The 22,442-nt window shown below is 36.4% G+C and overlaps 9 protein-coding genes across 9 annotated transcripts; 5 read left to right on the plus strand and 4 right to left on the minus strand.

The window, feature by feature from the left end:
• Positions 1 to 29: 29 nt before the first annotated feature.
• L201_004628 (uncharacterized protein) lies at positions 30 to 1,554 on the plus strand (the record flags this gene model as incomplete). The annotated part of the gene is made up of 7 exons (XM_066220369.1): positions 30 to 278; positions 357 to 493; positions 574 to 673; positions 729 to 794; positions 853 to 1,168; positions 1,251 to 1,324; positions 1,387 to 1,554. The coding sequence occupies 7 exons, from the start codon at positions 30 to 32 to the stop codon at positions 1,552 to 1,554; spliced, it is 1,110 nt and encodes a 369-aa protein (XP_066076466.1).
• A 1,508-nt stretch (positions 1,555 to 3,062) lies between these two features.
• On the plus strand, positions 3,063 to 5,125 carry L201_004629 (uncharacterized protein; the record flags this gene model as incomplete). Its single annotated transcript, XM_066220370.1, has 9 exons — positions 3,063 to 3,859; positions 3,918 to 3,999; positions 4,063 to 4,139; positions 4,200 to 4,312; positions 4,385 to 4,533; positions 4,604 to 4,659; positions 4,730 to 4,804; positions 4,902 to 4,983; positions 5,036 to 5,125. The coding sequence occupies 9 exons, from the start codon at positions 3,063 to 3,065 to the stop codon at positions 5,123 to 5,125; spliced, it is 1,521 nt and encodes a 506-aa protein (XP_066076467.1).
• Positions 5,126 to 5,796: 671 nt separating this feature from the next.
• Positions 5,797 to 6,538, minus strand: L201_004630 (uncharacterized protein; the record flags this gene model as incomplete). Its single annotated transcript, XM_066220371.1, has 2 exons — positions 5,797 to 6,122; positions 6,259 to 6,538. The coding sequence occupies 2 exons, from the start codon at positions 6,536 to 6,538 to the stop codon at positions 5,797 to 5,799; spliced, it is 606 nt and encodes a 201-aa protein (XP_066076468.1).
• Positions 6,539 to 7,042: 504 nt separating this feature from the next.
• On the plus strand, positions 7,043 to 9,875 carry L201_004631 (proline-tRNA ligase; the record flags this gene model as incomplete). The annotated part of the gene is made up of 9 exons (XM_066220372.1): positions 7,043 to 7,656; positions 7,739 to 7,850; positions 7,922 to 8,015; positions 8,071 to 8,206; positions 8,277 to 8,341; positions 8,394 to 8,483; positions 8,539 to 9,140; positions 9,263 to 9,570; positions 9,650 to 9,875. 9 exons carry the CDS (start codon positions 7,043 to 7,045, stop codon positions 9,873 to 9,875), a joined length of 2,247 nt encoding a protein of 748 aa, XP_066076469.1.
• Positions 9,876 to 10,703: 828 nt separating this feature from the next.
• On the minus strand, positions 10,704 to 11,722 carry L201_004632 (3-hydroxyanthranilate 3,4-dioxygenase; the record flags this gene model as incomplete). The annotated part of the gene is made up of 4 exons (XM_066220373.1): positions 10,704 to 10,885; positions 10,974 to 11,054; positions 11,205 to 11,399; positions 11,653 to 11,722. 4 exons carry the CDS (start codon positions 11,720 to 11,722, stop codon positions 10,704 to 10,706), a joined length of 528 nt encoding a protein of 175 aa, XP_066076470.1.
• A 725-nt stretch (positions 11,723 to 12,447) lies between these two features.
• On the minus strand, positions 12,448 to 13,668 carry L201_004633 (60S ribosome subunit biogenesis protein nip7; the record flags this gene model as incomplete). Its single annotated transcript, XM_066220374.1, has 5 exons — positions 12,448 to 12,567; positions 12,804 to 12,938; positions 13,161 to 13,320; positions 13,458 to 13,545; positions 13,626 to 13,668. The coding sequence occupies 5 exons, from the start codon at positions 13,666 to 13,668 to the stop codon at positions 12,448 to 12,450; spliced, it is 546 nt and encodes a 181-aa protein (XP_066076471.1).
• Positions 13,669 to 14,190: 522 nt separating this feature from the next.
• Positions 14,191 to 15,635, plus strand: L201_004634 (uncharacterized protein; the record flags this gene model as incomplete). The annotated part of the gene is made up of 8 exons (XM_066220375.1): positions 14,191 to 14,193; positions 14,255 to 14,290; positions 14,351 to 14,461; positions 14,531 to 14,634; positions 14,722 to 14,810; positions 14,911 to 14,981; positions 15,048 to 15,177; positions 15,268 to 15,635. The coding sequence occupies 8 exons, from the start codon at positions 14,191 to 14,193 to the stop codon at positions 15,633 to 15,635; spliced, it is 912 nt and encodes a 303-aa protein (XP_066076472.1).
• Positions 15,636 to 16,240: 605 nt separating this feature from the next.
• L201_004635 (uncharacterized protein) lies at positions 16,241 to 20,142 on the plus strand (the record flags this gene model as incomplete). The annotated part of the gene is made up of 14 exons (XM_066220376.1): positions 16,241 to 16,243; positions 16,304 to 16,324; positions 16,389 to 16,468; positions 16,559 to 16,667; positions 16,812 to 17,006; positions 17,121 to 17,338; positions 17,464 to 17,731; positions 17,817 to 17,922; positions 17,995 to 18,094; positions 18,146 to 18,631; positions 18,713 to 18,820; positions 18,883 to 19,091; positions 19,161 to 19,931; positions 20,030 to 20,142. 14 exons carry the CDS (start codon positions 16,241 to 16,243, stop codon positions 20,140 to 20,142), a joined length of 2,787 nt encoding a protein of 928 aa, XP_066076473.1.
• Positions 20,143 to 20,648: 506 nt separating this feature from the next.
• Positions 20,649 to 22,059, minus strand: L201_004636 (uncharacterized protein; the record flags this gene model as incomplete). The annotated part of the gene is made up of 3 exons (XM_066220377.1): positions 20,649 to 21,512; positions 21,599 to 21,829; positions 21,931 to 22,059. The coding sequence occupies 3 exons, from the start codon at positions 22,057 to 22,059 to the stop codon at positions 20,649 to 20,651; spliced, it is 1,224 nt and encodes a 407-aa protein (XP_066076474.1).
• Between the last annotated feature and the right edge of the window lie 383 nt (positions 22,060 to 22,442).

Below are 22,442 nucleotides of genomic sequence, written 5' to 3' on the forward strand. Positions count from 1 at the left end.
TTTTAGTTATATAGAACAATCGCTTAACAATGTCAAGTTCATCTTCAGCAAACACATCATCTCAACCTTCACCTTCTACTTCTATCTCAACCTTACCTCCCACCTCGTCATCGTCAAAGCCTAAAGTCTTGTTATTTGGTGATAGGTCAGAAACTAAATTTGATGATATTCTAAGAGATGTAGCAGAAGTACATACCTTACCTAGAGTAGGATATGCTGAAATGATACCTCTGATCAAGGACAAAGTTGAGAGAGAAGGACCGTTCATTGCTTTTGGTGTGAGTATCATCTCCTGAAAACTGTCTCACCGAACTCCAGAATGGATGGGATCGCTTATTTTACCATTGCTTTCTTAGGGATTATTCCTAATCACAGATAATTTTCCAGGTAAATGGGATGAAGGTCTGTTAGGTCCACTAGCGCCTCATTGTAAACTATATGTCGGACCTGGCGCAGGTTACGATAAAGTTGACGTGGATTGGATCACAAACACGTGAGTCTCATTTCACCTCAATCCTAAAGTCCTTCAAGAAGAATAATCTTCTGATACTGATCGATGATTGATATCGATAGCGGGGCAATGTATGCCAATTCACCTACACAAGTAGGCAAAAGAACAGCCGATGGCGCTTTGATGTTGATATTATCTGTTATGAGAGGCTTAACGCCACAGGTGAACTGCTTAACTGGTCACACCATGTTCATATCAGCTGATTAATTACAATTAGGATCATTCAGTCAGATCTGGTAAATGGAGATCGCCTGTCAAGACTTTAGATTGGCATACATCAACTGTAAGTTTAGGTTTCGCTTATTTTACCCTGTTCTCGTTTGCTGATGACCAATGAATAGATCGGTATCATAGGACTTGGCTCGATAGGTACAAGGGTAGCAACACTGCTAACAGCAATAGGAGCCGAATCGATAATCTACCATTCTAGAAGACCATCACCAACAGCTCAACCCTCATGGGGATATCGCTCTTTAGATGGGTTATACAACGAAGCAGATGTCATAGTATTGACATGCCCATTGACTGTAGATACAAGAGGATTGATTCATAAAGAATCTATTGAAAAGATGAAAGATGGTGTGATTATCGTAAATGTCAGTAGAGGTGAAGTGGTCAAAGAGGATGATTTGGTCAATGCACTTGAGAGTGGTAAAGGTGAGTTTCTATTTCTTGTTAGTCATTGCTCGATCAGTAAGGGAGAGACTATGGCTAAACATGTACTCATAATATCACCCAGTCATGAGAGCAGCGTTGGACGTATTCGAGAAGGAACCACTTGTCCATCCTGGATTACTTAAAAACCCCAATGTCGTAAGTATAATTTCGCGAAAATTGATACTTGCCTAACAGCGATTTGTTTGACACGACGATAGACACTCTCACCTCATGTGGCTCCTGCTCCCGATTCGATGGGCCCACCTATGAATGGCGAAGTAGTTGAAAATCTAATCAAGTTGGTCGAAACAGGTATGCCCCTGACTCCTGTCAACTTAACTCAACTGAAAGACGCTGGATTTGAATATGGTAATAAATCTTGGTAGCCATATTGTTGTTTTAATAAACCTATAATATTCTATAATCATCCTTGATCTTCCTCATAACGGCTTCAAGGAAGTGGACAGTATGTACAGGGGTTCTTCAAACTCATAGCGCAGGACGTGGATAAGAGTTTCATGCAAATTTGTCTTTGGTCACAGACGGATCACGAACCTCATAAGGAGATTGGTGACTCTGAGCTCGATTACAAAACAGGTAGATCAACTGAAAGGCATCTCTGGGTAACTCATCATACGGTTGATTCGACTATATACTCGTGAGTGAGTGACGGTGCTACTGATGTCCTAATGTTGCTCCGCGGCACTCGGGTTTGGTGATCCAAAATTGAAAACGAGGCTCAGTTACCATCACTAAACTTGACAAACGAATGGTCTCTTTTCTCCCTTCAATATGGGGACTCATGGTGTATTGACCATAACATATTGAGAAAAGAGCTTACGTGAGTACTGATTAGCATGGAATCGCAGATTTGTTCCTACTGTATATGCCTTTGAGGGTTCCTCTGAATATTTGAGTGGCATCAAAAATCGTTGAAAATTTCCGATCAAAATATCAAGGTTGACTGTTGTTTTTGAAACATGACAACTTCCGATCCATGAAAGATGAGGATTGCAGGGGTAAACCTTAGATTCATTTGATTGAATCTAGACATTACTTTCAATATAAATGTACAGTAAACCTTGAACCCTTTTGACGTTGACAACCAACTTAAGCAAGTTAAACTTCAAGGTACGTTATTCCAAACAGTCAATATCAACACCGAGTTTTACCAAGCGATCAATTTTTTGGATCTTTAAAGTGCTATCCTTTCATCATCACCGATCATTATATTCTCATTTGATTGTCGAAACAACTTGCTCGTTGAATGACCTACTTTACTGACGGTGTATCTGGAATATACGGATGATGATCCTGCACAGCGTGAGGAATGATGATTCGTCATCACTGCAGAATAGGGACTTATCTGTGCTTCAGAAAGATCTCTGTGCACGCATCAATCATCAAAAATCCAGAACCTAGTAGTTCAGGAAATTTTCCATCAAACAACCCCAATTTTGGCCTCGGAGGGTGAAAGACTAGTGAAACACACAGATTCGTCTGTGTACTTTTTGCGTTTTGCACAAAGCAGAAAAAAGAAAAAAGTTTTCTGGATACTTATCGATCAATAATAATTCCCCTCTTTTCCGATGATGAGGTGAATCAACTGTTATAAATATTCATAAAAAAGTATATACATCCTTCTCATTCCATTCTTTTGGTTTTTATCCTCCTGACGATATCCACTCAATCAAGTTGATCAACCTGAAACTATTACCTTCTTCTTCTCTTCTTCAGCATGTACATATGCTCCTAATTCATTTGATATAACAATACTGAGGCGCACTTTACAAGAAGCCATTAATCCCGCCTCGAAGTGCGCTCAGGACTTTACTTTATTTTGTATCTTTATCAAAATCAAATTTAGCCACTTAGCTTTTCTATACCCATCGACATGTACAATCAGAACGATAACAACAATCCAGGATATCCAGCCTCTAAAAGTACTAGGTCAAATCGCAGATTGAATCCACATCCTTCTTCCTCCATCCCAACATTCAACCGCGATTTAAACATCACCCATCCGCAAGAATACTTTATACCCTCTCCAACTCGTGCTGGCCACATTCCAAGTCGTCCACCAAATGTAACTATCAATACCACTAGTCAGCCACAAAGATCTTCGACGATTCCCGTTTTAAGCCCTCATCAGACCGTTCATCGACCTCCAGTTCCTCGTCCGATTCTTCCCCAAATCCAAGATCGTGGTCAAATTAAATCAAAAAGACAAACCCGAGTTGTTCATCCACCTCAACCTCAACTCCGATCTCAGCCTCAATCAGAACTCTCAATATCATCTTCCCATGTAAATCCCCATTCTTCGTACCAGAACCTCATTCCTAATGATCATGATGGACAAGTAGTTGATCATATCACTAGTGTGGATCGGATGCCACCTCCACCACCACCAGCAGATAACTCTCACTCAATAGGTACATCAATTTTATCTGGATTTCAAACCGATTATTCACGTGTATTTCCTGGACCTCGACAACAAAGAGAAGATTCCCAATTAGGGATAGGACTTAGAAGGGCACCAAATTCAGATAGTATACGGTCGACTATGGTCAAAAATGATGAAGCTAATAAGCCTGTTCCACCTGAAGCTTATATTATCATGAGACCACATAGATTACCCAATAAAGGTTGGAATGATGGTATCGCAAGGGAAATGATTGAAGCTGAATCATGGTAAGTCATATTCATGCCATATAGATTGTCTAAGCCTAAACTGCAATGCAACATATAGGAATTACGAACTTCATTTCGAACTTCATTTCATACAACAGCCTACTAGGGGTAAGGCACTTGGTCTGGTACCGCTGCCTCGCGTGAGTTGACTTGGAATGGTGTAGACGAACATCATGATAGCTGATCTTTTTGGGATCGATCAGGGATGGCCAGCTCTATCCGCTCCTTTGATAGTCCAGTTAATAGTTAAGGATCAAATCGGAAATGTCATATCGGTCGAGTGAGCTGAATCTCCTCTTTGCCCACATATTGTAGGGTGCTAAATTGTTCGGGTTTTCAGCCATCCTGTTCTAAATCGTAAACTTGTACATACAAGCATGACAGTTGATCTGGTCTCAGAGGACGGTACCCAGTCTCGGTCGTTTATGCGGGTCAGACCAGTTAGCGATCCGAGTGAGCTCCATTGTCGTATGTAGGCTGAAACGATCATGTCGTACTAACGTGAATGATGGTTGTATTTTGTAGATAAAACACCAAGTCCTAATACAGCTCGTCTCCCTGATCCTGAGATGTTTTGTGGAACGCAACGAAATCTACTTGGTTCTTTACACCGATCAGGAAACCCCTATATCCTAGATGGACAAAAAGGGATCTACTTCCTCTTTACTGAGTTGGTAAGCTTGCATTCTCTGCTGTTGGTATGACATGTGAAGATATAGCTTACCTATTTATACCATTATCTAGGTGGTCAGAAATGTCGGAGTTTTCGCTTTGAAGGTGTCTTTACTTGATCTGGCTGGGTAAGTGAATATTACTAACGACTGGAACCGTTGGCAGCAGTGCTGATGAATGATCCGCTTTTATTTGTAGTCCTGCTCATCTCGGCACATCTATCGGAATCACCAAAACCATCAGTTCTGCTTTGACTCAGCCTTTTACTGTTCAGTGAGTATCCCACTTCAGCTATCAATTTCATCTATCTATTGTTCTTGCTGTTTGGTGTACCTATGTAGCTGATGCTTTTGATTGTTGCGATGATCAGCCATGCTACCGAATTCCCAGGCGCCATTCCCGTTACAGATCTGTCTATGGAGTTTACTAGACAAGGTGAACGTAATTTAGGAGTAAGTCGTAGTTGATACGGGTGACTTTCAGCTAAGACAAGATGAAATTTAGCGTCGAACCCGAGCCGATAATAACGGAATATCCTCTGAAGATGATCTGATCAATCACCAAAGTTATTCACCGGAAAACCAAGATCAATAACATACAGGAGATACCATGAAGCTACAGGCCAACATTTTTCTCAGTGATCAATCTCGGACGTTAGTAATCCACAGGCTGTTACTTAAGTTGAATCATAACTCCTACCGGTTAGGACATTGAATTTAGCGATGATTGGATCGATTGACTTGTATCCTTTCTGGATTTGCGATTTCACTTTGTAATGTTATGGAAGATAAACTGTTCTCTCACTGGTTTTGGCAGACAAACGATTTTTGTTGTAGAGGGTCATGGTACAGATTATGTGTCGAATGCATTATATGTGTTTGAAGACTGTTAGAGTGGGAATCCTAGAACAAAGTTCGGTTCATCAAGATGAACAAGTGAAGCGGTGACACTATGTCCAGGAGTCGGTATAGTCATTGCCGAACGAGGTGATCTATTCGGAATTGTATTATTTGACAGAAACGATGATGGAATTATGCTATGATACATGTTTTGTGAAGAATACAGAGTAATCGAGGACTGTTTCGTCTTGTTTTGATTGATGTTGAACTGCCTTGTCATTACTTTTTGGAGATTTTCCAATACGTTGATCATGGTGAAGATACGTATTAATTCTTTTTTTTTTATTTTTTTCTTCTCCCGACTACACTCGTATAGCGACTTACAAAGTAAGCTAAATCCAAGATCTCATGTTATGATTATGTAAATTACAATAACCTAGGTAATTCTTTCTGCTTTTCTTGTTCTTGTTGATTAACAAATTCCAATAAATCATCATCATCTCCATCTTCATTACCAACAACACCAACTCTTTGTAAAACTTTTTCAACTATTAAAGGTAAAATCCTTTCTCTTTCCTTTTTTTCTCTTAAAATTTGTTTCTTTTGTTCAAATTTTATTAATTTTAATTTTAATTCTAATTCTTCAATTTGTTTTTGTGATTCTCCTAATAATTTTGAATGTGATAAATGTGTTCTAATCAATGATAAACCTAAGAATAATGTTGTTGAAATTAAAAATATTGGAATCATTGCTGGATATTTGGATTGAATGTCAGAGTCAGCGTCAGCGGAAATTGATTAGATTAGTTTGAATATGCATTTATAATTATGATTATATTGTAATGATAACAATTTATCTTGATATTGAACTCTCAACTATGAACTCACCAGGAACAATCTCTCTATACCATACTAGATGTGGACTTGGTTTCTTACCATTCCTAGTTGATGATGATGATGATGAACCATTAGAATGTGAATGCTGATGACCATGTTGAGTATGACTATGTGATGTATGTGTGGTTGAAGATGAAGGTCCTGTACCTGTTGTTGATGATGTGGGTGATGAGCGGGGATGAGAATAGTGAACTGATCGATTTGAGTTTCGAGGGAAGACAATCGACCTTGTTGTCGGACGTAAGAGATTTCTTAGTGGATTGAGCGACATGTTGATCACTGGCTAGCAATTGCAATGACTAAATAGCTGATATCGAAAAGTGATTGATGTGCTGTGAATAGTATCTATAACCTTGAGATGCATGATAATAATATAACTTCTTGTAATATCTATCTCTTTGTTCCGGTCCGTTGTCATCATCAAGGTCTTTATCGGCTTTGTTCATAGAATTCAACTTTTATCGATTGTTTACGTAATCTATCCAACCAATTAACATCCTAACCAAAAAACCGGAAAACCTGTAAGTTACTGCACTGTTCTTCATCCCACCGTTTTGTTATCTTTGACACCATTTTATTTGGGTTATATCTATCATTCAACCAACATTTGCTTGATATCATTCATCGTCTTCTCCTTCATTGATACATGCTTTTATTATCGCGTCAATTCATAAAGGCTTTATCATCTATTTCTACTTCTACTTCTACATTAACAAGTAAATCTTTTTTTCCATCAACTTGTTCAACGTCTCAAAGGAAAAGACTATCTTCCACAATGTCAGGTGTAACAGTGACAGATTCAACCATTTTAGAAAGATTATCAAAACTTCAAATTAAACATGATGAAATTATAAATCATTCTGCTGTTAAAAATGGTCAAGAATGGTCAGCAGAATTATCAATTTCTTCACCTGGATTAAATTCTATTTCTATTACCAAAACATTATTATTTAAACCTAAAACAGCTAAAACAGCTACACCTACACCAGTTTTAGTTTTAGCTAAAGAATCAACAGAAACTTCATCAGGATTAATTGGTAAATATTTAGAATTAAAAGAATTAAGATTAGCTTCTGAAGATTTAATTAAATCTGTTTTCCCAGAAATTAAAAATTCAAAAGATGATATTTCTGTTTTATCTCTACAAGGTCCACCAATAGATGAAAATTTACATGTTTTGTTAGATAAATCAATTGCTGAATCTGAAAATCAAGAAGAAAAATTCGCTTTACATTTAACTGAATCTTCTTCAACTATTTTATTAAAAGGTCAAGATATTAAATCATATTTGAATAGTTTAACTCCTACAAATGATGGTATCAAAATTGTTGATTTCGCTGAATTAAAAGCGAATGCTCCTGCTCCTTCTGCTCCTGCTACCAAAGCTGCGTAAGTCTTCAAACATCTATTGCCGGAGCTGAATCCCATATTATTATTTCGGTCAAATGACGGCTAACAATTGATATCACAGCCCAAAGGAAAAGAAAGAAGAAGCTAAACCAGCTGCTACAGCCGATGATGATAAATACAACATGGCCATTCAATACAAGAAAGATGAAGATTTCTCTGGATGGTACACTGATGTGAGTTTCATATTCAACTGTTGCCATATACATTATACAAGAAGAGGTTGTTAATATTCTTTGCACTCTAGGTATTGATCAAAGGTCAAATGCTCGATTACTACGATATCTCAGGTTGTTACATTCTTAGACCATGGTCATACTCAATCTGGCAAATCATCCAAAGTGAGTCATCTTCCATTTTTCGACTGTTACTCAACTGACCTACAAACTCTCTCAGACTGGTTTGATGACGAGATCAAGAAACTTGGTGTACAAGATTGTTATTTCCCTATGTTCGTCTCAAATGCTCGTCTTGAGAAAGAAAAAGATCACATTGAAGGTTTCGCCCCTGAAGTAGCATGGGTAACAAGAGCGTAAGCTGGTTTTTCTATGCGTGTTATCGGCTCGTGCAAAGCAATCAAATTGAGATCTTTACCCATTTAGCGGTAAATCTGAACTCGAAGAACCAATTGCTATCAGACCTACTTCCGAAACTGTCATGTACCCATGTGAGTATGACGATCCCGTTTATATTCCTTCAGCTGACGAGACTTATCGTAGACTACGCCAAATGGATCAACTCTCACCGAGATCTTCCCCTCAAATTGAACCAATGGAACTCTGTAGTAAGATGGGAGTTCAAAAATCCTCGTAAGTAGACGAAAATTGCGTAGAGTTGTGATACATATTGATTTATTGCCTTCAGAACCATTCCTTCGAACCAGAGAATTCTTATGGCAAGAAGGTCACACAGCATTCCTCAACAAAGCTGAAGCTGATAAAGAAGTTATGGATATTCTCGAATTATATAAGAAAGTCTACACCGATTTATTAGCTGTACCAGTTATTCCAGGTAAAAAATCTGAAAATGAGAAATTTGCTGGTGGTGATTACACAACAACAGTCGAAGGATTTATCCCAACTACTGGTAGAGGTATTCAAGGTGCAACATCACATCATTTAGGACAAAATTTCTCTAAAATGTTTGATATTTCTGTTGAATCACCAAATAAAGGTGAAGATAGATTACATGCTTATCAAAACTCTTGGGGTTTATCAACTAGATCTTTAGGTGTTATGGTTATGGTACATGGTGATGATCAAGGTTTAGTTTTACCACCAAGAGTTGCTTTACAACAAGTTGTAATCGTTCCAGTAGGTTTATCAAAAGGTGAAGGTAAAAATCAACCAATCTATGATGCTTGTGCTCAATTAGAAAGAGAATTAATCGGAGCTGGTATTAGAGCTAAAGCAGACTTAAGAGAAGGTTACACTCCAGGTTGGAAATTCAATGATTGGGAAATGAGAGTGAGTTGGCATTTATCTAATTCCATCACTTCTTTGGCTGGCCAAGATCATTGTGCTCTGACTATTCATCTCTCACTGCTGCCGCCTGGATTTCATGCTAATCCCTTTTCGTGTGACTTCAGGGTGTCCCTCTTAGACTTGAATTAGGTCCTCGAGATATTGCAGCCAAATCAACATTAGCTGTAAGAAGATACGATAATAACAAATCTCCAATGCCATTATCAGATATCGGAAACACAGTTAAAAAATACCTCGATGATATTCAATCATCAATGTTCAACAGAGCTCAAGAGAAATTCGATTCTTGTTTAATTCCTGTAATAAATTGGGATGATGTTGTTCCTACTTTAGATGCTAAAAATATTTTGGTTTTACCATGGTGTCAAGGTAATCAATGTGAAGATGATATTAAAGAAAGATCTAAATCACAGTGAGTCTACTATTCCTCTAAATTAGAGGGTTTTCCAGAAACCTACTAAATGCTGATTATGTTTGTACCAACCAATTAGAGCAAATAAAGGTCAAGCAGAAGATAATAAAGCTCCATCAGCAGGTGCTAAATCTTTATGTATTCCATTTGATCAAGAAAGATTTGGTAAATTCCCTGAAGGAGAAAATCAAAAATGTATTCAATGTGGTGAAAAAGCTAAATCATGGACTATGTTCGGTAGAAGTGAGTATGAATTGCCTGCTACTTATATACCCCAAAAAAAGAACCTTCGAGTGTTATATTGAAAATGCTGATAATCCTGTTTGCTTGACTTTTCTTAGGTTACTAGACGTAAGAAAATTAGATTTAGATTTAAGCATTTTCATTATACCCAAATTCATTTTCTTGGGATTTTATGCTAGCTTACTGTTGTGGGGATGAAAGGGAAATGTGGAGTTTGACACAAGAGAGATGATGTTGTTGAATAGTTGAGGACAAAAATCCAGTAATTGTTGTGAGGTGCGACGAGATGGGTTAAACGAAGGTAAAAAACCAAATGAAAATGAATCGTTGTGTATATACACTAAATTTCAAATTGTCTTATTTGGAGCATGTATTGGCTGCTGGGAGCTCAGCAAATGTACATCTGAACAATTTTGATGGTTGAGGAATGACGAGATTGCTGACTGATTCTGATCCTGTTTATCGCAATTCTTCCACTAGTTCTCTAGTTGAATCGATATACAATACGCATTCTTTTATACGAATATATCGAGATGTGAACTATCTACTGCATATAGCTAACGTAAATTCAACCTAAACTACTACTACTACAACAACTACAACAACTACAACAACATCATTATCATCATTCCATTCTTTTTTTTTACGCTCTGCTTCCTTTACTTTACGACTACAACTTATTCTGCAATTGTATGCTCAAATACCATCATCATTATATAAGATTTTCCCAGCCAGATATATTTTCGACTCCCATTTATTACTGTAAATCTTCCACAAAACGGCTTTCTTTTGTCCCCGATATACTGTTAACTTCCTGAAAACAAAACAATTACCGAATTATGGTTATGACTTTGGCTATATGAGTTGAGTTGAAATTGAGTGGAACCATTTTATGGTTTTGCAGGAGCGATTTCACCACATTTAGGACATTTTCTCCATTCTTCATCATTCATCCATTTTTCAATAACTGGTTTTAATTGTGTATCTAAATCTGAACAATGAAATGTGACTTGTCTAATTTCAACTAATTCTTCACCATGTTTTGGATTAGGACAAAACCATTTCATTTTATCTATTTATGTATTAAGTACGAAAGGACTTGATCAGCTTTAATTGCTCTTTCGGTTGTAAAATTCCAAAGGGGAAAAAGTTCTACTAACCTATAGCATCTCCTGGTCTAACATACTCTAAAACAACACCAATGGTATCTGCTACTCTTCTTGGTGAATGTGGTGTATTTGCTATGAATGAATGAATGATTATCATTGAAGATGAAATTGAAATATCAGCTACGATATATTTCTTTTTTGATTATTTAATTTGAGGAGAAGAATATTTGTTTTAACCATTATTTTTCCTGGCACGACAATTATAACAAAAAACAAACTTACCTGGTAATAAAAACATATCACCTTCACCAATTATAATATCTCTAATTTTACCTTCATCAACAACTTTTAAAGTCATTGAACCTTTATATTGATAAAACCATTCTTCAGTTGTATTTATATGAAAATCAACTCTTGTATTAGGTCCACCAACTATCATTACAATGAAATTTTCACCTTTATACATACATTTATTACCTAAAAATTATTATATGTAAATAAAATGAATTGAATGAATCAGTATTAGATTATACATAAACACACACACACGATAACGATAACGATTAATCATATGGATGAATATATTAGGCAAAAGGAAAGGAAAAAGAAAAATAACAAGCAATTTTGAGCCATAAGCTTAGCTTGATGATGTTGAGATATGATCCAATGAAAAGATGATTCTGAGATAGTATCTTCTAATGAAAAGCAGTCATAAGTATCGTATACTCACCGACAGGTGGTTTAAGTAAATGTCCATTTTCTTCTAACCATTTAGGAAAATTGATGGCGGGAGGTAACATTATATCCTGTTCTTTTCTCTAAGATCTATCCGATACGGTGGGTTTTGAACGCTGTTTGGTCTAGAATGGATACTTCGTTTTCGCACTTGATTTTTTTGTATGAAAGTAATAGTTATGTTCAAACTTCATTCCAAGATGATTGATAAGAAATTGTGCGAGTCCAAAATCTCGATCGCACCGAATAACCGATACATTCCGGGGACGGCCGATGACCGAATCCTTTTCTGGACTGTAAGATAGAAGATACAATATCTTATGCTGTGTTCACGATTATCCAGTATGATTATCCCTTATTGCGAAAGCTCAATGACGTTGAAATGGGAAATAACAGATAGAACATCAGATAGAAGCAAGCAGGACATGAGGAAGGGGTATGAGCGATCTACAGCGAGAATGACTCCTTGGATTATGGTCAAGAACTGAGTCTGTCCTTAACCATAGGATCCTTTTTCTACGACTCGGATTTTTTGGGGCTTGAGTTAATCAGACATGCTATGGAACGACTGTACCATTCTACCCATCATTTAGGCGTAGAAACAAATATAGTATACATACAAGTATTAATCGGTAAAAAATACCTAATTAAACAGAATCTTTGCCAAATATGCCAAAATATTGGAAATCCCCTTAGACCTCAACGAAAACATCCTACAGTTAATTTCTCTTGTGTTACCCCTTCCTTCGACAACGGAACCCAATTCTCCATTTTCTCTGAATCCTGGATCCTAAAACATGGTATCTTCATCTCTCAAGAATTCTCCTACATCAGCTTGATGAAATACTATTATACCTGTTGGATCTAATTTACGTGTATCAATTGTTGATCTTGCTGTAACACCGAAACCCTATAACATTGAAGAGAACAAAGAATTGAAGAGAACAAAGAATTCAATGATTAGCTGAAAAATCCCAAATTGATACCATCATTTGATGCTTTATTCGTTTTCTGATCCATAATTGCAAGTACATCTTGCCAAACTCCATTTTTTCTCTCTCTCTCTTTCTTTTCCTGTCTACTGATTCCAACCTTTCCATTGTTCCAAATTTTAAGTCTAATTGTAAAGATTTAGATTTAACTCACCAAAGGCACATCAGACATATTGTATACTACTACACCTTGATGTTCAGGTGTATCTTCTGTTATTCTACCTAAATGAGCTTTCGCTACATGATTACCATATAAGAAAGGTAATTCTCCTGAAGGTTTTATCCAGACCTAATTGTATAAGAAACAATTGCGGAAGCAAGTTAGCTTTTGAGTTATCGTTTTGGCTCCGAGCAGACAAAATTGCGAAATCAGAGAAATCAAAGTAACGCCATAATGTCGAAAATGGTATGATCTTCATTGGAACAAGATCTCGATGGCTACCACAGCATTTTGACTCCAGAAGTAATAGGTAATAGAGAAATATCTCCGTTAATCTCGACAGTGACTTACCTTGTATTTAGCATATTTAGCTAACCAATCTAAACTTGTTATACCCAACTTGAATTTACCAGTTTTTGAGAATTTACCAAAACATGTACCTAAAGATATTAAATTTGGTCTCGCTACTGATGTTGCTAAATGTAACATTGGTAAAGGAAGGTAGTATACTCTATATCAAATAACAAAATGGATAAACCATTAGCATTCTCACCGATATCTTCTTCATTCCAGATCAATTTCGTTTTAGCATGGAAAGACTGGATAAAACCAAGATTTGATGCTATAAAAACTTCACGATGTACTAACCTATCTTTGTGCAATCGGAAACAATAAGCATCATCTTCATCTCTATCGATCAGATGAACTAAATTCTTCCCTATGTAATTTGCAAGTTCTATTCAATTTATATGAATGCAAATCAGCTTAATTCCCAATTTGCAGTTGCAAGGGCTAACCATCAAGGAAAAAGCTTACTTTCAAAAACTGCTTTTGTTTCTTCTTCAGTCAAAGGTCTCATCGTGGATATATTTGATATGAAGTGTCGTTAGTGGTTGAATTAGGTATAATGGTAAATCCAGAATAGACAACTTTATCGCAGCATTTGAGTTCAACATTTACAGGTTCAAGTTAGAGGTGGACATGAAATCTTCTTTATCTCTTTAACTTTTGAATTTTACCACGTGTCAGATCAACAATAACTGGGATAAAAATAATTAAATAGCTGATAGATTTATTCCTATCACATAGTATCATAGAATAGAAGATGGGCCCCCACGTTCACCAATATGAAGGTGAAGTAGGTTGAAATACAACGACGCGCAATACAATATGACATGTCATCGTTGATTAACGATATCCAGATTGGCATTGTCGTTCAGAACAAAGACAGATACTATCTCATTTCTAGAACACATCATCGTTCTCAAGTATACCTTGAGCATTGCTACCTATTCCTTATCATCAGTAGAAACATCAAGATCAAGACTACCCTCTCACTGTCAGAAAAGCTTATCATCGCTCAAAGAGCTTCTAATCTATCATGGTATGTCAGCTTCATTTTCTCGTACATGGTGTAAATATCAATCGACTTGTGCTTGTTACAGTTCCGAAATTCTTACGATTCAGATAACACAACATTCGTAAGCTACTTACTTGAATCGTCCGGGGATTGTAGCTGATGTAGCTCCGACTTGACTTAGTCACCCCAAGGAAAGCTTTTCCAAGTTGAATATGCTTTAGAAGCTGTTAAACAAGGTTCAGCAGCTATTGGTATGAGATCAAAGACACATGCTATTTTGTTAACATTAAAAGTAAGTCAGCTTTTTTTAGCTCTTTGGTTGTAGTTATAAGCTCATACAAATGGTTTGATTCGCGTTTAGAGATCAACAGGTGAATTAGCAACGTATCAAAAGAAACTTATCAGAATCGATGATCATGTTGGTGTGGCCATTGCTGGTTTGACAAGTGATGCTAGAGTCTTAAGGTCAGCTTCTTCATCCTTAACCACTCGAGCTGACTCGTGAGAGTATCAAGAGGAATGTTTAAGCTGATTCATTTTGTAAACCTGTAGTAACTTTATGAGGCAACAAGCAATGAGATCAAGAATGACATATGGAAGAGCTATACCTGTTGGAAGAATTGTACAAAGTATTGCTGATCGTGAGTAACCTATCTCTTTAGGGAGCATTAGAAATATCAGTTATAGCACAACGGAAATTTTGGTTGTAGGTAACTGATTATTTGTCTACCTCGCATATAGGAGCACAAACAAATACCCAAGAATACGGTAGAAGACCATATGGTGTAGGTTTCTTAGTTATTGGACAAGACGTGAGTACAAGATCTCAGTTGTCAATCGCTATCGTCAGGAAAAGCTGATGTTTGCATGATATCCAGGAAACTGGACCTCATCTCTACGAATTTTCACCTGCCGGGACAGCTTTCGAATACTACGCTCATTCAATCGGAGCACGAAGTCAAAGTGCTAAAACATATTTAGAAAGTAATTTCGAAAGTTTCGAAAATGGTTAGTTGTCTCATCTGGATCGCATACTTGTTTTGGATTCGTCTAGACTGATAGCTGACTTCACTCATCACACTTGTTTGCTATTTACAGCCACACTACCAGAATTGATCAATCATGGTTTATCAGCATTGAATGATACGTTACAACAAGATAAATCATTAAGTTTGAAAAATACTTCAATTGCAATTATAGGACCATCTGATTCATCTTCAGATATTGAAAATATAAAACAATCTGCTGCAGCAAAAAGAGGTAATTTCAGAGTATGGGAAAATGAAGGTGTAGAAAATTTATTAAAAGCTTGGAGAAGATCTAGAGGTGAACCTGAAGATGGACCACAAGAAGAAACGACACCTCCAACAGCAGAACAAAGTCAATCGGTAGAAGGTAGTGAAAATGCTCCTCAAGGTGCTCCAGCGGCTGGTACCACTTCAGAAGATGTAACTATGGAAGAATAGATACAGAAATCGTAAATTTATATTTCGACATGTTAAGAGCGATATGAATAGATTGGGTCAAGAGGAGAAAGCAGTTCTTTCTAAAATATGTATCGCGACTATGCATATGAACAAGTGCAAATATCATATCGTGATCCTGTACGTTCTCCGTGAATCGTGAATAAACATTATCAATCTCTCCTCTAACCTGACTGCAAAGCTTGTGAGTTTTGATGCAAGGAATGAACGTTACTCGTGATGATAGCACTGATGAGCCTGATAATGACTCGATAACTTGGGTCAAGACGTGGATATCAGTCACAACAACGCGCCTGTTAGGGTGCCACGCCTCATGAATGTTAACCGTCACCGTTCGTTGTTCACTTCTTCTTGTCAAAAGCAAATACTGCTGATATATATACTTTATACCATCTAAGAATACCAAAGCAAGAAGCATACCTTATTCTATTATCATCTCAGCGAGAAAGCTGGTCTAAACATACGCTTCAGCCTTTTCAACCTTGATCAAATTTGGATTATAGGGGATATTAAACGAGTTTCACTTCTTCATTAAACACACTTCTCCATTAAACACAAAAGACACGTAGAGGAGAGGTCATTTCAAGATGGTATGTCCACTTGTACTATCTCAACGTATACATGACATACTGATATTGTATTCTGCGTAGCCGATGTTACTTGACATCAACGTAAGTCATGAACTGCTTGCAGAAGGAAGACTATAGCTAATCACATATACAAAATAATAAATAGCGTAAACTACTTGCTAGATCAGATCGTGTCAAATCAGTTGATTTTCATCCTACAGAACCTCATGTAATTTGTGGTCTATAGTGAGTATAAGCATCAATGACAAACCATCCATCAGCACAAATTTGACTATACAGCTAATCGTTCCACCATAATTGCTTTTTATGATATAGTAACGGTCAAGTTAAAATATGGAATTACGAAACACAGACTGATTTAAAGACTTTTGAAGTAACGGATGTACCTGTTAGATGTGTTAAATATATTGCTAGAAAGAATTGGGTAAGCTATACACTTCCCTTTTTCATTACTTATCCATTCAATCCATTACTATACGCTATCTGTATTTTTACAATCTTTTGCCTGATTGGGTTTTCAACTGAAATATGCTAACTTCAAGTATATTTACACTTACAACTTTAATAGTTTGTATCAGGTTCAGATGATTTCCAATTACGTGTATATAACATATCAACAGGTGAAAAAATAACTTCATTTGAAGCTCATCCAGATTATATAAGATGCTTAACTGTACATCCAACTTTAAGTTTAGTTTTAACTGGTTCAGATGATATGACTGTGAAATGTTGGGATTGGGAAAAGGGATGGAGATGTGTTCAAGTGAGTTCACTCCTTCCGGTCCGAATTATTAGCATATAAATTCAAGCATTGGTCTTGAGTCTAGAATTTATAGAGACGTGGATAAATTCCAGAGCTGATCGATATAATGAATAGATATTCGAAGGTCACACACATTACATAATGGCTTTAGCTATTAATCCAAAAGATCCACAAACATTTGCTTCAGCATGTTTGGATCATACAGTAAAAGTTTGGTCATTGGGAAATCCTGTACCCAACTTTTCACTTGAAGCGCATGAAAAAGGTGTAAATTACGTGGATTATTATCATGGTGGTGATAAACCTTATTTAGTTACTACAGGTGATGATAGGTGAGTAATATCAGATATCTCAATATGATAATCGTATCCTTTGCTATAAACGATTCAATACATCTGTTTCGAGATAACGAGTATGGTACTGATGAATTTGATGGAATTCTGAATATATATTATAGACTCGTTAAGATTTGGGATTATCATTCAAAATCATGTGTACAAACGTTAGAATCTCACACAGCCAATGTATCATTCGCAATTTTCCATCCATCTTTACCAATCATACTTTCAGGTTCAGAAGATGGTACCATCAAAATTTGGCATTCATCAACATATAGATTAGAAAATACTTTAAGTTATGGTTTAGAAAGAGCTTGGTGTGTAGCTTACAGGAAAAGTGGTAATGAAGTTGCTGTTGGTTTCGATGAAGGTGCTGTAGTAGTTAAAGTAAGTTTCTACTGCCGATATCATGTAAAGAAAAAGAATGACAGGGCTGTTGTGCTGATGTGTTTCTGCTTTTCTGGCTGATTAGCTCGGTCGAGATGAACCCTCTGTATCTATGGACACGTCAGGAAAGATCGTTTACGCTAAAAATACCGAAATCCTGACTGCTAATGTATCAAATGTTGGATCTGATGGTAAGTCGTGATCGGTGAAGGCGTGTCGTCGTGACAGAAGACGTGTGCTCATGACGTTTACACTCATATTAGGCGAAGCTGTAGAAGATGGTCAACGGCTCATGGTATCGTTAAGAGATCTTGGTACTACAGAAGTCTATCCTCAATCATTACAACACAGTCCTAACGGAAGGTGAGCTACTACTGTACTGCGAACAGGAATCGAGCTAACCGTCGGTGACAGATTCGTTACCGTATGTGGTGATGGAGAATATATCATTTACACATCATTAGCATGGCGAAATAAAGCGTTCGGTTCAGGAACATCATTTGCTTGGGCAACAGATTCAAATACATATGCAGTTCAAGAAGGAAAATCAAAAATCAAAGTATATAGAAGTTTCAAAGAAAGACCAGGATTGATCAAACAATCCGGTGGATCATGGGCAATTGAAGGTATTCATGGTGGTACATTATTAGCTGCAAGAGGAAATGGATTTGTAATGTTTTGGGATTGGGAGACCGGATCAATAGTTAGAAGAATCGAAGTTGATGCTACAAATGTCTCTTGGTCTTCAACTGGAAACTTGGTCGCCATCACCTCAGAAGATTCCTTCTATATCTTGAATTTCGATAGAGATGCTTATAACGCAAGGTTAGATAGTGGTGAGATTGTTGGTGATGAAGGTGTAGAAGAAGCTTTCGATGTTATTGCTGAAATCTCTGAATCGTAAGTTTAGTTCGAGCGGCTATGATTGAGTCGATCATTCACGGCTGTTGCAGAATTAAAGCTGATGAACTGATTATGCAGTGTCAAAACTGCTAAATGGGTTGGAGACTGTTTCATCTATACCAACTCTACAAACAGACTCAGTTATCTCGTTGGAGATCAACCTCATGTAATCAACCACTTCGATCAGTGAGTGGAATTTTTTTCCAGTCATGACAGGAATGGAATATAGGCTAACTTGTGTATAACAGAGGAATTTACCTCCTTGGTTACTTGCCTACCCACAACCGAATCTACGTTGCCGATAAGGACCTTAACATCTATTCTTACGCCTTGTCCCTTACCGTTGTCGAATACCAAACAGCAATTCTCAGAGGTGATTTAGAAGGCGCAGAAGCTATCTTACCTAGTGTACCAGCAGATCAAAGGAATAGAATCGCTAGATTCCTTGAGGGTCAAGGTGGGTACAACGATTTGAGCTATATTGAGTATAAGTCAAAGCTAATATCATTTGTTGATCCCCTTGTAGATCTCAAAGAACTTGCTTTACAAGTCTCAACTGATCCTGACCATCGATTTGATCTTGCAATTTCACTTAACGATTTGGAAACCGCTTTAAATCTAGTCCGATCATCACCTGAAGCAGGATCCCAAGCAAAATGGAAAATAGTTGGTGATAAAGCTTTATCTGCATGGCAAATGGATTTAGCTAAAGAATCATTCGAAAAAGCCGGTGATTTATCTGCATTATTATTATTATTCACATCGTTGAGTGATAGAAAAGGATTAGAAAATTTAGCGATTACCGCTAAAGAAAAAGGTTTAAATAATATTGCATTCGCATCTTATTTACAATTGGGAGATTCAAAAAATTGTATTGATATTTTAATTCAAACAGATAGATTACCTGAAGCTGCTATATTTGCTAGATCATATAATCCTTCTTTGGTGCCTGAAATAGTTGAAAAATGGAAACTAAATTTAGATAAAGAAAATAGATCAAAAATTTCACAAACTATAGCTAATCCAAAAGAAGATAAAGAATTATTTGAACATTCAATCAATAATAATAGTAATAATTCTGGTTCAGAAGGAAGTGGTGTTTTAGTTGAAAAACCTTCTTCTCCAGAAGAATTTAGTAATGAAGAGCAACAACAACAACAACAACAGCCTATATCAGAAATTTTGAGTAGTAAAACTCAAGATATAGTTGAAAAAGCTAAAAATGGTGCAGAAGAATTAGTTGAAAAAGTAAAAGATTTAAGTGTAAACGAAGATAAAACAAATGGTGAATCTGAATGTGAGTTAACCTTTGTTTTAATGTGATGATTATCATCAGATTATCATCAGAGACTAAAAGCTGACCTTCTGCTATTGATCCCTGATCCTCTTGCTCAGCCACTACAGACAAAGCACCAGTAACACTTGAACCTGTAGTGGAACCTGAAACGGAGACATCGCAGAAAGAAGGAGGAGGTGACAAGAAATCAAAGAAGAACAAAAAGAAATAAACTTTTATTTGGTTTTTGGAGAATAATAAGATTGGATAGGTAAATAGTAGTGTAGTGGTTGGTGTAAGTTATACATTAACATATAGATCATATGTAGAATCTTTTTCAAAAAGAATTTTTTTTTTTCCTAATTAAAAGAAAAGAACGATTTGCTAGCTATTAAAGGAAAAAAATTTAGGTTGTGCCGTTATGACATTATTTGATTTGATATATACTTTCTCTCTCTCTCTCTCTCTTGACATGACATGCAATTACAATATACCCTGTTATTTGAGCCAAAAGCTTTTGTATATATCACTTGCTAGAATTCATATACACAGCATGCGGCACAGTGACATGGATCCTCATTGGGAAGTCACCTGGTAATAAGTCATATAATTACAATAATACACATTCACTAATGATACATCTATAAACAATTCGATTTTCAACTAAATATACTAAAGATCATCAATACATAGTAAACTATACATACAAGAACGAATCGTCGATTTGAACAATTTTTTTTATTGATTGATGATACTAAATTCGCCCCATCCTGGACTAACATTCTCATTTAATCTAGGTTCTTTCATATCTAACTCTTCTTCAGTATACCATCTATCTTGATTAAGCAGATGTGTATCTTGCTGATTGCTGTCTGTAATCGTGATGGTATTGCCTAATCTAAATGAAGTTAATGGTTTTGCTGTATTATTTGCTGAACCTGTGTTATTGTTTGTTTCAGGAGAAGGTGTTCTGATTTCAGCGTAAGAATGACCATCGTTCTTATGTTGTGCAGTAGGCGTTTTCTGCCATTCATCTATGTTAGGTGATGATTCAAGGTTGAGATTTAAATTGGAGAATGATGTAAATGTCTCATTACGTTTGATATGAACATCTTCATGGTTTGTTTTGGTATTTGTATTTGTATTTGTGTTGGATTTCTGTAATATCAATGGATCAGGTTTAATTCTTTTATCTGTATTCCTGATATTGTTATTGTTATTATCATGATTGTCATGATAATTGTCCTTCCTTTTTTCGAGTCCCCTATTAAAATTCTCTTTCTCCATCTCCGTTAAATTTTGAATTTCTCTTCCCTTGATTCTGAATTCCGATATCGATGTTGATGCTGTTGAAGTTGAAATAGTAGCTGATCTACCTATTTTAGGTTTCCCATAATTTGAATTTCCTGCTGCTGCCTTGAGAGACGTGACGTAATTAGATACTTTTGCTCGACCATTAGGTGATAATGGAGGTGGTATATTGGTTGGTGAAGGTATAGTTAAAGAAGATAAAGAAGACATTTTTAACGTTGGTGGAATTAAGAATGAAGGTGAAGTCATTCTTCGTTTAGGTACTGGAGGAGGGTTTGGTCTTGATTTGGTCTATAGAAATAGAGATATATCAATATATATGTAGAAAGATTAGATAACAAATATCTTATCTTGATCTTTGGGTTAATAATGCTTACCGAATTTGACAATATATCCGTTCTCGAATTCCCTTGTTCTCCAATTTCCAGGCGTTGGTGACTAGAATTGCTATTGATACCATTCAACTCTTTATTCCCCTGATCCTGAGAATCGTGGGATTTATCTTCTTCTGGTGAGTTGATAGGCGATTCAATGATAGTTTCGGGAAATTCACTTTGGCCAGGATCAGGCGTAAGGCAGAATGTAGGTACTTCAGTCGGAGAGGGTAGCTAATTCAACGTTGCAAAAGACAATGATATCAGTTAATTCTCATGAACGTTTCAATATTATTGTGATGTATATCATAAAAAAAAAATAATAACAAACATACTGGACTTAAACTTCTAACGCTTGTGGTAGGAGATAAAGTAGTAGCTTCTGAATTAGATATTGATTGATCAGTCATACTTGGACAAGTTGAAATTGATGAAGAGAATGATGAAGTTCTTGATTCTGACATTTTGTTCTCGATGATTCGTTCTTCTGACTTTCCGTTTTGGTGGTTTATTGGATAATTATCCAGTTTTTTTGTGCAAAATGGAAAGTTATCTATTCTTTTGTTCATTAATCAGAAGTCGTCTTTTCAGGTGTAACTGCAATTTCTTCTAAGTAGAGTTCTTTCATAGATGACAATTGAGCTAATCTAAAATTGCACAAAATCTTGATAGTCCAGCTATCATTCGATTCAACAGCGAAAAGAGTAATGATACGATCAATCAATGACGTTTATGTGTATAGGTAGATTAATATATATCCCTAAAATAGATCAGTATTTCTAGCTCAACACCGATCTGTACTAGGCTTCATCTGTTGTGCTTCCAATAATCGTTAGTCAATGATTTT

The sequence above is a fragment of the Kwoniella dendrophila genome, chromosome 6 (assembly GCF_036810415.1).
Source record: "Kwoniella dendrophila CBS 6074 chromosome 6, complete sequence".
NCBI classification, from domain to species: domain Eukaryota; kingdom Fungi; phylum Basidiomycota; class Tremellomycetes; order Tremellales; family Cryptococcaceae; genus Kwoniella; species Kwoniella dendrophila.